The 16,603-nt window shown below is 41.8% G+C and overlaps 1 protein-coding gene, 1 non-coding gene and 1 pseudogene across 2 annotated transcripts in view; 2 read left to right on the top strand and 1 right to left on the bottom strand.

Annotated features, from left to right (window-relative positions):
* The first annotated feature begins 2,810 nt into the window (after positions 1 to 2,810).
* On the top strand, positions 2,811 to 2,917 carry LOC126016944 (U6 spliceosomal RNA). Its single transcript, XR_007498626.1, has one exon. It is a non-coding gene; the product is annotated as a U6 spliceosomal RNA (small nuclear RNA).
* A 7,740-nt stretch (positions 2,918 to 10,657) lies between these two features.
* On the bottom strand, positions 10,658 to 11,440 carry LOC126015535 (60S ribosomal protein L13a-like; annotated as a pseudogene).
* A 2,137-nt stretch (positions 11,441 to 13,577) lies between these two features.
* Positions 13,578 to 16,603, top strand: part of BTNL9 (butyrophilin like 9) — a 20,970-nt gene continuing 17,944 nt past the window's right edge. Inside the window, exon 1 of the mRNA XM_049778977.1 lies at positions 13,578 to 13,699. Coding sequence (XP_049634934.1) covers positions 13,578 to 13,699 — 122 coding nt within the window. The remainder of the gene's footprint in view (positions 13,700 to 16,603) is intronic.

Below are 16,603 nucleotides of genomic sequence, written 5' to 3'. Positions count from 1 at the left end.
TGGAGGAAAATCATCCAAGCAAATAACACGCTTAAAAAGCTGGAGTGGACATATTAATCAGATGACACAAACTTTAGGCCCAAAAAAGTTGTAAGGAAAGATGGACATTTCATACTGATCAAGGAATATGCACAACAGGAAGAAATCACATTCCTAAGCATATGTGCATCCAATGAGCAACCAGCAAAATATTTAATAGAATTGTTGACAAATATGAAAGAAGATATTAATAACAACACAATAATTGTGGAAGACCTCAACACTACCCTGTAACCCCTTGATAGGTCAACAGACTGAAACCCAACAAAAATATACTAGTCTGAAAAGAGAAATGGAAGAAAGTATACTAGTAGATATATATAGGGCACTCCATCCTGAGAAATCTGGATATCATTCTTCTCCAAGGCACAAGGGTCTTTCTCCAGGATAGACCACATCCTGGCCCATAAAACACACCTTTATAAAATCAAGAGAATAGAAATAGTGCAGACTACCTCTGCTAATCACAAGGCACTGAAATTAGACATGAACTACAGAGGGACACAGAAGAAAAACTTTAACATCTGGAAATTAAACAGCTTACTACTGAACAATCAGTGGATAAGAGATAAAAATCAAAGAGGAAATCAAAACATTCCTGGAAACAAATGACAAAACAAAAACACAAATTATCAGAATTTATGGGACACATCAAAAGCGGTACTGAGAGGAAAATTTATAGCTGTGCAAGCACACATCAGGAAGAAGGGGCCTACGTGAACAGCATAATGACACAGCTTATGAAATTAGAAAATGATCAACAAAAGGAACAAAAAATAGGTAGGCAGAAAGAAAAAACAAAGCTTAGAGCAGAAATCAGTAAAATGGAAATCCAAAAAACTATCCAAAAGATCAACATAAGCAGAAGTTGGTTCTTTGAAAAAATTAAAGTTTTATTCTTTGAAAAAAATAAACAAGATTGATAAACCACTGGCAAAACTGACAAAGAAATGGAGAGAGAGGGGGCCGGAGAGGTGGCGCTAGAGGTAAGGTGTCTGCCTTGCAAGTGCTAGCATAGGACGGACCATGGTTCGATCCCCCGGCGTTCCATATGTTCCCCCAAGCCAGGAGAGATTTCTGAGTGCATAGCTAGGAGTAACCCCTGAGCATCAAATGGGTCTGGCCCAAAAACCCCCCAAAAAAAAAGAAGAAGAAGAAGAAGAAGAAGAAGAAGAAGAAGAAGAAGAAGAAGAAGAAGAAGAAGAAGAAGAAGAAGAAGAAGAAGAAGAAGAAGAAGAGAGAGGAACTTGATAAACCGATTAGAAATGAAAAGGGGAGGAGATCACTACAGATATTGCAGAGATTCGAAGGGTAATCAGAGACTACTTTGAGAAACTCTATGCCCTGAAATATGAGAACCTGGAAGAAATGGACACATTCTTGAACTCTTATAATCTTCCATGGTTGAATAAGGATGAGGTAGCATATCTAAACAGCCCCATCACTATTGAGGAAATTAAAATGGTAATCAAAAGTCTTCCCCAAAACAAAAGCCTAAGCTCAGATGGGTTCACTAATGAATTCTTTCAAACCTGTTAAGAGGAACTACTACGAATCCTTTACGGGCTCTTTCATAAAAATGGAAGAAACAGGAACAGTGCCAATAGCTAACATCACCTTGATACCAAAACCAGACAGAGATGCTGCCAAGAAAAGAAAATTACAGACCAATATTCCTGATGAGCACAAAGGCAATGATCTGCAACAAAATCCTGGTAAATAAAACCCAAAGCCTCATCAAGAAGGTCATTCACCACAACCAAGTAGGCTTCATCCCAGAAATGCAAGGATGGTTTAACAATCATAAATCAATCAACATAATACACCATATCAACAAAAAGGCAAGAAAAAGATATCAAGAGCATCCAGATAGGAAAGGAAGAAGTCAAGCTCTCACTGTTTGCAGATGACATGATACTATACTTAGAAAACCCTTAACCATTCATCCTGGATGAGCTGCTTGCAAGGCAAACGCCTTATTGCTGTACTATCTCTCCGGTCCCAATAACTATTGATTTTTAATACAATTTAAAATTGGGTAAAGTAATACCTCCCATATTCCTTTTCCCAAGGATAGCTTTAGCTATTTGTGGTGCTTGTTGTTTCAAATGAATTTTAGGAGTGTTTGATTCACTTTTTTGAAGAATGTCATTGGTATCTTTAGTGGAATTGCATTAAATTTGTATAATGCTTTAGGGAGTATTGCCATTTTAATGATATTATTCCTGCCAATCTATTAGCAGGATAGGTATCTCAATTTCCTTGTGTCCTCTTTTATTTCTTGAAGCTGGCATTTGTAGTTTTCTTTGTATAGGTCCTTTAACTCTTTGGTTAAGTTGACTTCAAGATATTTGAGTTTATGTGACACTAATGTGAATGGGCTTTTTAATGTCCATTTCTTCTCTATCATTATTAGTGTATAAGAAGGCCATTGACTTTTGCATGTTAATTTTGTAGACTGCCACTTTGCTTTATGAATCTATTGTTTCTAGAAGCTTTTTGGCAGAGTTTTTAGGGTTTTCTAAGTATAGTATCATGTCATCTGCAAACAGTGGTTTGAATCCCAGCATCTCATATGGTCCCCTGTGTCTGCTAGGAGTGATTTCTGAGCACAGAGCCAGTTATAACTCCTGAGCACCACCAAGTGTGACCCCTCCCAAAAAAACCAAAACAATAGTTATTAAAACAGCATGGTATTGGAATAAAAACAGGTACTCAGATCAGTGGAATAGACTTCAGTATTCAGAGAATGTTCAAGCATACAACCAACTGTGCTCGCTTCGGCAGCACATATACTAAAATTGGAACGATACAGAGAAGATTAGCATGGCCCCTGCGCAAGGATGACACGCAAATTCGTGAAGTGTTCCAAGCATACAACCAACTAATCTTTAATAAAGAGGCAAGAAATCCAAAATGGAGCAAGGAAAGCCTCTTCAACAAGTGGTGTTGGCACTGGTTAGCCACTTGCAAGAAAGAGAACTCAGACCCCCATCTAACACCAGGCACAAAGGTCAAATCCAACTGGATTAAAGACCTTGATATCAGGCCTGAAACCATAAGGTATATAGAACAACATGTAGGTAAAACACTCCATGACATTGAGACTAAAGACATCTTCAAGCAGAAAACAGTTCTCTCCAAAAAAATGTAAGCAGAGATAAACAGATGGGACTATATTAAGCTGAGGAGCTTCTGCACCTCAAAGGAAATAGTGCCTAGGATACAAAAAACCCACAGATTAGAAAAAACTATTTACCCAATACCCATTAGATAAGGAGCTAATATCCAAAATATACAAGGTACTGACAAATCTTAACAAGAAAAAGACATCTAACTCCATAAAAAATGGGGAGAATAGTATGGGGCCGGAGAGATAGCATGGAGGTAAGGCGTTTGCCTTTCATGCAGGAGGTCATTGGTTCGAATCCCGGCACCCCATATGGTCCCCCGTGCCTGCCAGGAGCAATTTCTGAGCCTGGAGACAGGAATAATCCCTGAGCACTGCCGGGTGTGACCCAAAAACCACAAAAAAAAATGGGGAGAAGAAATGAATAGACAATTTCTCAAAGAAGAAATACAAATGGTTAAAAGGCACATGAAAAAATGCTCCACATCACTAATCAGCAGGGAGATGCAAATAAAAATAACGAGGTATGGGGCCGGGCGGTGGTGCTAGAGGTAAGGTGCCTGCCTTGCCTGCGCTAGCCTTGGACGGACTGCGGTTCGATCCCCCGGTGTCCCATATGGTCCCCCAAGCCAGGAGCAACTTCTGAGCGCATAGCCAGGAGTAACCCCTGAGTGTCATCGGGTGTGGCCCAAAAACAAAACAAAACAAAACAAAACAAAACAAAAAATAACGAGGTACCATCTCAAACCACAGAGACTGGCACACATCACAAAGAACAAGAACAATTAGTGCTGGTGGAGATGCCATCTAGTCCATTCTTTATGGAAAACAATTTGGAGATTCCTCAAAACAAAACAAAACAAAACAAAACAAAACAAAAAAATCTCGAAATTGAGCTTCTAATCCAGCTATACCACTCCTAGGGATATACGCTAACAACTATCATGACAATCTTTTTGTTTTGTTTTGTTTTGTTTTGTTTTTTTGGGTCACACCCAGCAACTCTCAGGGGTTACTCCTGGCTCTAAGTTCAGAAATCGCTCCTGGCAGGCCTGGGGAACCATATGGGATGCCGGGATTTGAACCACTGTCCCTCGGCATGCAAGGCAAATGCCTTACCTCCCCAACAAAAATAAAAAATTAATAAATCCATTGATTTTTCTATATACAAATAATGAAAGAGAAAAAGAGATTAATGGGGCCGGAGAGATAGCATGGAGGTAAAGCATTTGCCTTGCATGCAGAAGAATGGTGGTTCAAATCTCGGCATTCCATATGGTCCCCTGAGCCTGTCGGGAATGATTTCTGAGAGTAGAGCCAGGAGTAACCCTAAGCACTACCTGGTGTGACCCAAAAACTAAAAAAGAAAAAAAAAAAGAGAGATTACAAACAATTCCATTCACAATTGTGCCTCAGAAAATCTGGTACCTTGGAGTCAACTTAACTAAATAGGTGAAAGACTTTTACAAAGAAAACAAACACTGCTTCAAGAAATGAAAGATGACATACGAAATGGAAACACATACCAGGAGGATTAACATCATTAAAATGGCAATACTTTCCAAAGCATTGTACAGATAATGGAGTCCTTATAAAAATATTCAAAACACATTCCAATAAATAGATCAAATGCCCCTATTTTATATGGAACATTAAATCTCCACAAATAGATAAAACAATTCTTGGAGGGGAGTGGGGAGAAGGGAGGCATCACTTTCCCTAACTTCAAACTATCATATAAAGCTATCATATAAAGCACAATATTGAAATAAAAGCAGACCCTCAGGTCAACGGAATATACTTGAAACTCCCGAGACTGACCCTACAGTATATGACCAATTAATCTTTGATAAAAGAACAAGAAAAATGAAGTGAAGCAAGGAAAGCCTCTGCAACAGTGGTGCTGGGAAATTTGGTCAGCTACATGCAAAAGAGTGAACTCAGACCTCTCTTTAATGTCATACACAAAGGCCAAAGAAAAATGGAGTAAAGACTTTGATATTAGACATGAAACCATAAGGTATATAGAAGAAAACTTATGCAGAACACTTCATGACATTGAAGCTAAAGGCATCCTTAAGGAGGAAACACGACTGGCCAAGCAAGTGGAAGCAAAGACAAACAAACAGGACTACATTAAACCAAAAAGAATATAAAGACTGCCCCACAGAACAGGAAAAAAATATTCATCCATATCCATAAAAAAAAAAAGACCTCAATATCAGACCTGAAACCTTAATTCACAATTGTGCCTCAGAAACCCTTCATGACATTAAGTCAAAAAGCACTTTAAGGATGAAACACTAGTAAAGGCAGTGGAAGCAAAAATAAACAAATGGGACTACATTAAACTGAGACACTTCTGCACTTAAAGGAAATAGTTCCTAGGATACAGATACTATCCATGGTTGATACGAAGATAAGGGGTTAATATATAAAATATACGGGGCTGGAGAGATAGCATGGAGGTAAAGCATTTGCCTTTCATGCAGAAGGTCATCGGTTTGAATCCCGGCGTCCCATATGGTCCCCCAAGCCTGCCAGGAGTGATTTCTGAGCGTAGAGCCAGGAGTAAGCCCTGAGCGCTGCCCGGTGTGACCCAAAAAACAACAACAACAACAACAAAAATATATTGTATAAAATATACAAGGCATGATTGAGTTTTACAAGAAAAAGAACATCTAAACCGATCAAAAAATGATAAGAAATGAATAGACATTTCCTCAAAAAAGAAATACAGATGACCAAAAGGCACATGAAAAAAATGCTCTAATCATCAGGGAGATGCAAATGAAAACAATAATGAGATACCATCTCACACCACCGAAACTGATACACATCACAGAAAAAAGAAAGATGGTGTAGATGTGGGGAGAATGGGACTCTCATTCATTGCTGGTAGGAATGCAGACTGGTCTAGGCTTTTTGAAAAACCATATGGACAATCCTCAAAAGGTTATAAATTGAGCTTCCATATGATCCATCTATACCACTCCTAGAAATATACCCCAGGATCACAAAGACACAATATATGAATGCCCTCTGCACTCCTATGTTCAGTGCAGCACTATTTACAATAGCCAGCATCTGGAAACAACCCAGGTGCCTGCCAACAGGTAAGTGGCTAAAGAAACTGTGGTACATATACACCACAGACTACTATGCAGCCCTTAGGAAAAATGAAGTCATGAAATTTGCTTATACATAAATGGACATGGAGATTATTAGGCTGAGTGAAATGAGCCAGAGGGAAAGGAATGAACATAGAAGAATCTCTCATTTGTGCGATATAATAAAAATAAGAGATAGTACAGTAATAATATCCATAGACAACAGAGATAAAGGTAAGAGGTCCATCCCAGGGTAGAAAGCTTTTCACAAAGAGAGGTGAGTGCAGGTAGAATACAGAAGGGTCTACTATGACGATGATAGTTGGAACTGATCACTCTGGACAAGGACTTGGCTCTGAAAGGGGAGAAAGAAAGTGACGTGCAAGGTACCCCTCCATTAACCACAGTGCTGCCCACAGAGTCCAAAAGGAAAGAAAAAGAAATACAGTGAGAGAAAGAAAATTGCCTGCCCTAGATACAAGCAGGGGTCAGGGGTGGGGATGGGTGGGAGGGAAACAGGAGACATGGTGACCGGAGTGGTCGCTGGTGAAGGGTGGTGTACGTTCTTTGAATGAAATGCAACAATGACACAATTTTGTAATCATGGTTCTTAAATAAAGCAAAAATTTTTTTGGCTTTTGGTCACACCCTGCAGCGCTCAGGGTTTACTCCTTGCTCTACACTCAGAAATCGCTCCTGGCAGGCTCAGGGGACCATATGGGATGCCAGGATTCGAACGACCGTCCTTCTGCATGCAAGGCAAACACCCTACCTCCATGCTATCTCTCCGGCCCCAAAGCAATTAATTTGTAAAAGATTGTGTTGTGATAATATCCAGGAGTGATAGAGGTGAGGACCAGGAGGACCAGTTCATGAAGGAAGCTTGTCACAATAGTGGGGAGGGGGGGTGCAGTTAGGGCCGAGAAGGACCACTATGACAATGGTAGATGCAAATCATCACTCTGAACAAGAACTAATGCTAAAAGGAGATAAAATGATATGCAAGTTATCCCTTCACATTGTAACTACAATGTCTAAAAGGAAAAACAGTGGGGGGGGGGGGAGAGAGAAAGAGAGAGAAAGAAAATTTCTGTCCCAGAGGCAGGCAGGGGAGAGGGCAGGGGGAAGGCAGGAGGGAAACTAGAGACATTGTTGTCAGGAAATGTACACTGGTGAATGGTGTTGTACATTGCATTACTGAAACAAAACATTGAACAATTTTGTAATTGTGAAAAATAAAACAACTTTATTAACAAGCATGTGGCTACAGTGTTTAAATAAATTAATTAAAAATCATAGTATGAGAATAATACCCAAAGATAATGGAAATAAGACCAGGAGGACTAGTCCATGGTAGAAAGCTTGCCACAAAAATAAAGGGAGAGAGGAGTGAAGTTAGGGCAAAAAATGGGTCATTTTGACAATGATAGAAAAGATCACTGTGGACAAGAACTGGATGCTGAATGGAGGTAAGTGATATGCATGATACTCATTCAGGATGCCTAAAATTCCAAGAAAAAAGAGGGAGGGTATAGCTGGATCATATGGGAGCTCGATTTCCAGTTTTTGGAGGAATCTCCATATTGCTTTCCATAAAGGTTGAACTAGACGGCATTCCCACCAGCAGTGGATAAGGGTTCCTTTCTCTCCACATCCCCGCCAGCACTGTTTGTTCTCATTCTTTGTGATGTGTGCCATTCTCTGTGGTGTGAGGTGGTATCTCATTGTTGTTTTGATTTGCATCTCTCTGATGATTAGTGATGTGGAGCATTTCTTCATGTGTCTTTTGGCCATTTGTATTTCTTCTTTGTCAAAGTGTCTGTTCATTTCTTCTCCCCATTTTTTGATGGGATTAGATGTTTTTTTTCTTGTAAATTTCTGTCAGACGAATGGCTAAAGAAACTGTGGTACATATACACAATGGAATATTATGCAGCTGTCAGGAGGGATGAAATCATGAAATTTTCCTATACATGGATGTACACAGAATCTATTATGCTGAGTGAAATAAGTCAGAGAGAGAGAGAAAAACGCAGAATGGTCTCACTCATCTATGGGTTTTAAGAAAAATGAAAGACATTCTTGCAATAATAAATTTCAGACACAAAAGAGAAAAGAGCTGGAAGTTCCAGCTCACCTCAGGAAGCTCACCACAAAGAGTGATGAGTTTAGTTAGAGAAATAACTACATTTTGAACTGTCCTAATATTGAGAATGTATGAGGGAAATGTAGAGCCTGTTTAGGGTACAGGCGGGGGTTGGGTGGGGAGGAGGGAGATTTGGGACTTGGGTGATGGGAATGTTGCACTGGTGATGGGTGGTGTTCCTTTTATGACTGAAACCCAAACACAATCATGTATGTAATCAAGGTGTTTAAATAAAAAATAAATAAATTTACACAAAAAAAAAGTGGAAGAATCATTTAAGGTGTAGCATGTTTCTTGGTTCAGTCATAGTTCACATGAGCCTGCCTTCCTGGGGCCCAATGAGATGGAACAGTGGCCAGAAAAAAAAAAAAAAAGAGGGAGGGAATGAAAACAGAGAAGAAAATTGCCTGTCATAGAGGGTGCGTTGGGGCTGGGGAGTGTAGATTATTGAAGGGAGAGACGTTATCTTGGCCTTCCTGTTCCTGTGTAGCCCCAAAGTCTTAGGCAGCCAATTGAAGCAGGTTGTCTCTGCTCTCACATTCTGCAGCACATAGTCTCTACCAAGTCCACAGCTACCTTTCCCCCACTTCTAATAACCTTGGAGGGACATTTTTCCATGGAAATTCAATGCTCAATTTTCTCACTAGAACAGGATGTGACAGAGACTTCCTCGTTTTGTTCTATCCATCTTGATATTTATAGCAAAGATTGAATGCCAGCAATACTCAACTCAAGGTAGACAGTAAGTGAATAATCTGTCACAAGTCAGCTGGACCCTCAATTTAGTAGTCAGTCTCAGTCCAGAGAATCTTAGCATCCGACACCAGGACACTGTCCCACAACCATCTCAGGGCGCTGAGATCGCCAGGACTGCCATCTAGGGAACCAACCCTTTGACGCTGCCTGCCAGGTATGTGGTATCTTCTCACCTTGCAGGAACAAAAACAAGAAACTATTGGTGGGAGGCTGTGGAATGAGCCTTGTTTCACCTTAGCAAATGAGACTGACTACAGAACAGGATGTTTGCAGCTGGACCAAAGGGTGCAGTTCTTTCTGGCTGGTTCACCTGAGAAAGTAAGATGATTTTCCATCTATTCCTTTCCTCTCTCAAGTTATCTCAATTCTCTCTGGATGTCCACATTGTATAGTTTATCTCCCTTAGACATCAGAAGTGGAGATCCTCTTGTGCATCTCTTGATGTCGAATAATAGAAAATCTGTGAGTATTCCTTGAGAGTTTGTGGGGAGTGCCTAGTGGCTGTGAGTGCTAATGGTGTGGATGATGGGGGTGTGTGCAATAGCATGATCCCTAGGATATGACTTAAGATGTGGGGCACAGGAGAAGGGCAAAGTATAACCTGGTTTGACAGACTAAATCCTAAGGCTAAAAATAAAGCCAAGACTAGTTCTCCATAACATTCTCTACCACTGTGGGACTGCAGGTCAGAGTGGTAGTACAAAGGGTAGGGGAATAGCATGCAGCTGACTTGGGTTCGGTCCCCAGCATCTTATATGGTTCCCTGGGCCCACCAAGAGTGAATCTTAAGTACAGAGCAAGGACTAACCCCTGAGCACCATTGAGTTTGGCCCCAAATTAAAAAAATAAGTAAGTAAAGCTTTAGGACTTGAAATCACAGAGAATAACAGGTATCATTTAGGGACTGAAGAGTCAGGAAGAAAAAACTAAGAGGAATGAAATCGAGTCAGGGAGGAAATGAAGGAAGCAAAAAGGGGTCGACCCTGGGTGGTGCTTTTTTAAGTATTAGTGTGTGTACAATGCTGGTTACTCCCCTTGGGCTTCAGGAGAGACTTTCCCCAGAGAGGAATGAGAGTGGTTTTCATCAGGGCTATCCACTGGATAAAGGTTAGAGCAGAGCCATGTTCAACTCTTTTCAGTTGTCTCCAAGCCCCATGTCCAGTGATCCTTCCTCACACTGTGTCCTCCACCTCTCTCAATCTCCAGCATATCTATTCTATTTTCCCACCATTAACAGAATCTAAAATCTATTTACACTGGTGTGACTAGCTAAACAGAAAGTGTAAAAGTATTTATGGGAGCTGTACTTCAGAAAGGATAGGAGACCCTAGCCATGCACTGTGAAGATACAAAGGGCAAACTTCAGTAAAGTGCCCAAAAGGGCAGAAAGAAGGACTAAACTCCTTTAAATCCCTTATATGAATCACCATCACTTCCCTCCTTTTTTTTTTGAATGAATAGTCACGTTTATTGGGCTCAGACCAGGAGTTCATGGGTCTTGAGGACCTCTGTGAATGTGCTGATTTTGTTTTCCACGTTCTTTTTTTGCCTTTTCCATAGCCTCAGGAGCTGCTTTTACTTGCGGTAGTGCATCTTGGGCTTCTCCTTCCTCATTTTCCTCCAGGGTGATTGTCACAGCCTGGTACTTCCAGCCAATTTCATGGGTCAGGCAAACTTTCGCTGGGCTTCAGGAGCACCTTGAGTGTAGCAGGGACCACCATGCGCTTTTTCTTGTCATAGGGCGCTGATCCCATCGAACACTTGCAGTGGTCCTCAAACTATGGCCCGTGGGCCACATATTGTATTTGTATCTGTTTTGTTTCTTCATTGCAAAATAAGATATATGCAGTGTGCATAAGAATTCGTTCATAAGTTTTGTTTTTACTAGAGTCAGACCCTCCAGTGGTCTGAGGGACAGTGAACTGGCCCCCTGTTTGAAAAGTTTGAGGACCCCTGCAAGGCGATCCAAGGCGACTTGTCCCCACATGGTCTTGTGTAGGAGCATGCCTCACACAGTCCACCAAAAGATGCAGCTCCAGTTGGGAAGTGGTAGGGACCCCGGGAAGGGTTGGTTTCATTTGCTTCTAAAGGAAAGCAGTTACTTCAATTTATTTCTGTAGAAATGGCCAAAATTACTGATGCCCTCACAGCGCACAACCACCACCTTTTGGCCCAGTAGCACTTGTTTGGCCACAACGGCGGCCAAGAGGCCCAGCAGATGGTCCCAGAATTAAGCACCAGCACCTGCCCCTCCGCCATCTTCGGCAGCCGCCCGGGACCACTTTCCTCCTTGAAGGTCTTCAAGGTCATGTACTTGCACATTGGGAGTGAAGCACCTACCCTGGGTGCTACCCTGATAGACACCTTCTATGAGAAGATGCTATTGTCAATTTTGAGGGATACTTTTGTTTGATTGTGTTTGATTGTGTTCTGAATTGTTTGGTCAGCAGTGAGGTTTCTATATTTTTATTCATTGGCTGGTTAGTAGGTAGGCCAATCAGTGTTGATCAGTTGATTTGTTGGTTAATTGACTTGGTAGATAGATAAGTAGGTAAGTTGGTTGTTGGATAAGTAGATAGGTGATAGGTTGGTTGGTTGATAGGTAGATAATTATGGTAAATTGGCTTTCCAACTGACATCCAGGGCTCAGGTCAAATCTTTAGTTCCTATGAGAGGCTTGCAGATAAGGACACTAAGTTCACAGCCAGACCAACTTAAGAGGAGTTGAGGTGTAAAGGAACAGGAGTGAGGAGAGACTTGATCCTAACAAGACACACAGGTGGTGTGTCTTTCCACTTCACTCTCTCCAACAAGAAAGGAAAACAAGTTATTTAGTCTCCTTATGTCTCAATTTCTATTAGTAATAAGAAAAATAACAATCTAATATAGCTAAGGGTTTGGTAGATAACAAGTGCTCAATGTATGCTTTTATTAGTGCAATTACACACTGACCACTTCTTCCCCTAACTGTTAGCTTCAGTTACAGAAATCACATGGCTGTGTCACAACCAAGATCCACAGATCCTCCTTTAATTCTAGTGTCTGGAATCCACTCTCTGACCCCAAGAAGACAAAGCATCCCTTGCCCAACATGTATCTTCACTGTAAAGTGCCCCCAACTCCAGCTATGGAGCCTGTCTAGCACCCCACCGCTGCTTCAAAAGAATCCCAGTGGTCAACAAAGATTGGTCTTTATTGATTACCCAGAAGCATGGCAACATCTGGGGAGTTCACCTGAGACCACAGCTTGTAAGAACAGTTCTCTTTTGATTGAAGTTGGCAGGCAGCTGCCAGGCATTCATTCCACTTCTGAAAGAGAAAAACTCCTTGTTCCCCCCTTTTTATGCACCTGATGGTCCAGGCCAAAGGGAAGTGAAAGCAGGTGGGCAGGCAGAATGGAAGTGCATCTGAAAGCCCTTATAGATTTCCCTTTGTGGGGAAAGGTTGCCAGGTCTTTGCTGGGCCCCCAAACAATACATGGCTCTATTCTAGGATGCAAACAATACCGAATGCAGAAGGCACTTCCTCTGGGACTCTTGATCCTCACAGCTCTCTGAGTCCTGGCAACAGCCACATTAGTAGTGACATTTACAAAATTAGCACAGTTGTCACATGGAGATGGGCTTTAAAGAAATAAGGCTCTGGGGCTGGAGAGATAGCATGGAGGTAAGGCGTTTGCCTTTCATGCAAGAGGTCATCGGTTCGAATCCCAGCGTCCCATATGGTCCCCCGTGCCTGCCAGGAGCAATTTCTGAGCATGGAGCCAGGAGTAACCCTGAGCACTGCCGGGTGTGACCCAAAAACCACAAAAAAAAAAAAAAAAAAAAAAGAAATAAGGCTCTGGGCCCGAGAGATAGCACAGCGGTATTTGCCTTGCAAGCAGCCGATTCAGGACCTAAGGTGGTTGGTTTGAATCCCGGTGTCCCATATGGTCCCCTGTGCCTGCCAGGAGCTATTTCTGAGCAGACAGCCAGGAGTAACTCCTGAGCAACACCGGGTGTAGCCCAAAAACCAAAAAAAAAAAAAAAAAAAAAAAAAAGAAGAAGAAATAAGGCTCTATATTGAAAAAACTTTAAAAAGCCAAGTAGAATGGAGCAACAGGACAGCAGGTAGGGCATCTGCCTTGCACACAGCCAACTCAACTTTGATCCCTGGCATCCTATCTATTCCTCCAAGCCTGCCAGGAGTGATCCTTGGGCATAGAGAAAAGAATAAGTCCTGGACACTGCTGGGTGTGGACCCCCCCCAAAAAAAAAAACCTCCAAAAATATCAAGTATATAAATAGACCAATAACAATCATAGCACTACATAGCTCAGTACTGATGACTGTGTTCTAGCCTCCCTACGTCATTCCAACATCTCTCTGTTTCCCCGCCAGGTGAGCACTGTGAAGAGATGGACCTTCCACACTCCCTGGACTCCTCCTGGAGAATTCCTCTGCCTGGAAGATTTTTCTTCCTCACCCTCCTCTTCAACTTCCTTCTCCTTCAACCTGGGGAGCCCAACTCAGGTAACAAGTTTGATCTGCCAGCCAAGCGGTTAGGAGGAGGCATCTGCTTTTTTTTCACCCTGCCTGCCTATACTTATACTAGATCCCTAGTATAAGATCTTGCCATTTCACTCCATCTGCCTTTAGGTACTCTCATCCCCAAAACACCATTCTATCATCTCTCTTACCACTTACCACCTTAAATATACTCCCCAGAACCCTACAGTCTGGCCGAGAAAGCAGGAAGGTATCAAGAAATTGAAAGTAGGAGGGTAAAGAGTTAGCAAGAGAGTGGCACAGTAAATTCTAAATGTTTTACAACTGGCTAAGTCTATGCTTGAACTTTTGTTGTTGTTGTGGGAACCACTCCATAGTGTAGGGCAGGAGTCACCAGAGCCACACTGGTTTACACCTGATTAAACCCCAGGCTTTTGTTTTTGTTTTTGGCCCATACCCATTTGACGCTCAGGGGTTACTCCTGGCTATGAGTATGAGTTCAGAAATCTCTCCTGGCTTGGGGGGACCATATGGGACGCCAGGGGATCGAACCACGGTCCGTCCTACGCTAGTGCTTGCAAGGCAGACACCTTACCTCTAGCGCCACCTTCCCAGCCCTAACCTGGGCTTTTTATATGCAAGGTCTGTGCTCTATCTTCCCAACCTTTTTTTTTTTTTTGTTTTTTTGGTTTTGGGGCCAGGTCCACACCTGGTGGTGGTCAGGGGTTACTTCTGGTGAATTTTTAGGGCCATATGAGATGCCTGGGAACAAACCTGGGTTGGCTATATGCAAGGCAAGTACCCTACTATTCTGGGCCCTAGGCTTGAAAAGTCTTTTTTTTTTTTTTTGAGACACACCCAGAAATGCTCCGGGATTACTCCTGGCTCTGTGCTCAGAAATTGCTCCTCGAAGGCTCAGGGAACCATATGGGATGCAAGGATCGAACCCAGGTTAGCCACCTGCAAGGCAAATGCCCTACCTACTGTGCTATCTCTTCAGCTCATGTGTTCTTCCCTTTTAATCCCATCTGCCACAATTTGTAAGATTTTTTTTGTTTTCTTTTTGTGCCACATTCATTGGCGCTGAAGTAACTATATGGAGCTAGGTAGCGAATCTGGAACTCTTGCACACAATTCACATGCTTCAGCTCATTGAGTCATTTCCTTGGACTTGGTAAATATTTTAACTGCACACCTACATGTAGTCATAGTTTTCAAATTGCTAGAGGATCACAAATCTACCACCTCTCATGAAAGATGCAGCCAGTAGTATGTCAACGAGTTATGAAAATGAGATTCTTTAATTTCCTGGAAACCAGGATCCAGCCCAGATGTCAATCATCTCATGGTCAAAAGCAAGTGACATGGCAAAAATAGTTGTGAAGTTGTGTGACCAACAGAAATGTGTCCAAATATGGGATTACAGCCAGGGAAGCAATTTATTTTTTTCTGGAAAATCAAGGAGAACCATCAAGTATAGGCACTATTTGAACAAAACTTTTCAGGATCCTTAATCTCCAATATTACAGATGGAGGGTAAACTGATACAAAGAGTGTCTAAGGCTAGGGAATGCAATGGGTACAAGATATAAGCAATCAGGAAGATGCCAGAGAAGAAAGCTGTTAGAGACTTGGTGCTTTATACAGTGATAATAAGGACATCACAAGGTCAGAGTGATGGTACAGCATGGAGAACCTGTTAGCTTTGCACAGAGCCAACCCAGGTTCATTCCAACATCCCATAAGGTCCTTGAGCACTAACGGAGTAATTCCTGAGTGCAGAGTTAGGAGCAAGCTCTGTGCATTATCAGGCATTTCCCCAAAACCAAAGTAATAATTATTATAAGGAATGTTACATGAAACCTCCACGCTCTGTGGGAAAAATGGAGTTTTCAGAGGAGTTCGTAAAAGAAACGTTTGTGAGTGGGGTTTTAGCTAAACTTCAGTGGATATAAAGAATGGTCAGGTAAGCTATAAAGAAGAGGGAGGAATTGTACAGTGACAGCATTTTCACCATGTCCCACCACTGCCTTCTGGCCTTGAGTGTTTCTTGTGACAAGTCTTCTGTGAATCTCAAGGATGCTCCCTTGACTGTAACTTCCTTTTTTGATCTTTCTACTTTCAGTATTCTGTCTCCATCTGTGGGATTCATCATTGTGACTAAGATGTGTCTTGGGATGTTTTTCCTGGGGTCTCTTTTACCTGGTGCTCTTTGCACCTGCAGGATTTGGTTGCATGTATTTTTTTTAGCTCTGGTAGTTTCTCTGTGATGATGTTCTTGACTGTTGATTCTTCCTGGAGATTTTCTTCCTGAGTCTCTGGGACTCCAATGATTCTTAAGTTGTTTCTGTTAAGCTTATCAAAGACTTCTATTTTCATCTGTTCACATTCTTTGAGTAATTGTTCCATTGACTGATTATTTGCTTTAAGGCTTTTTTCTAATCTCTTCTGTTGTATGGAGTTGTTATGCATGTCATCTTCCAGCTCACTAATTCTATCCTCAGCTGCTGTTTCCCTATTGGAGAGGTTTTCCATTGAGTTTTTGAATTCATCTATTGAGTTTTTCAGACCTGTTATTTGACCTTTTATTTCAGTTTGGAGTTTTCTGGTTTCTATCTTCATATTCTCTTGATTCTTTTTTTTTTTTTTTTTTTTTTTTTGGTTTTTGGGCCACACCCGTTTGACGCTCAGGGGTTACTCCTGGCTATGTGCTCAGAAATCACCCCTGGCTTGGGGGGACCATATGGGACGCCGGGGGATCGAACCTCGGTCCTTCCTTGGCTAGCGCTTGCAAGGCAGACACCTTACCTCCAGCGCCACCTACCCGGCCCCATTCTCTTGATTCTTATTAGTGTTCTGTTCAACTCGATCTATGCCTTCTTTGAGTCCTGTGAATATCCTCCATATTTGTTCTCTAACTTCCATATCTGAGAGA

Source organism: Suncus etruscus, chromosome 8 (assembly GCF_024139225.1).
Source record: "Suncus etruscus isolate mSunEtr1 chromosome 8, mSunEtr1.pri.cur, whole genome shotgun sequence".
Classification (NCBI taxonomy): domain Eukaryota; kingdom Metazoa; phylum Chordata; class Mammalia; order Eulipotyphla; family Soricidae; genus Suncus; species Suncus etruscus.
This window is presented reverse-complemented; position numbering and strand designations above follow the sequence as displayed.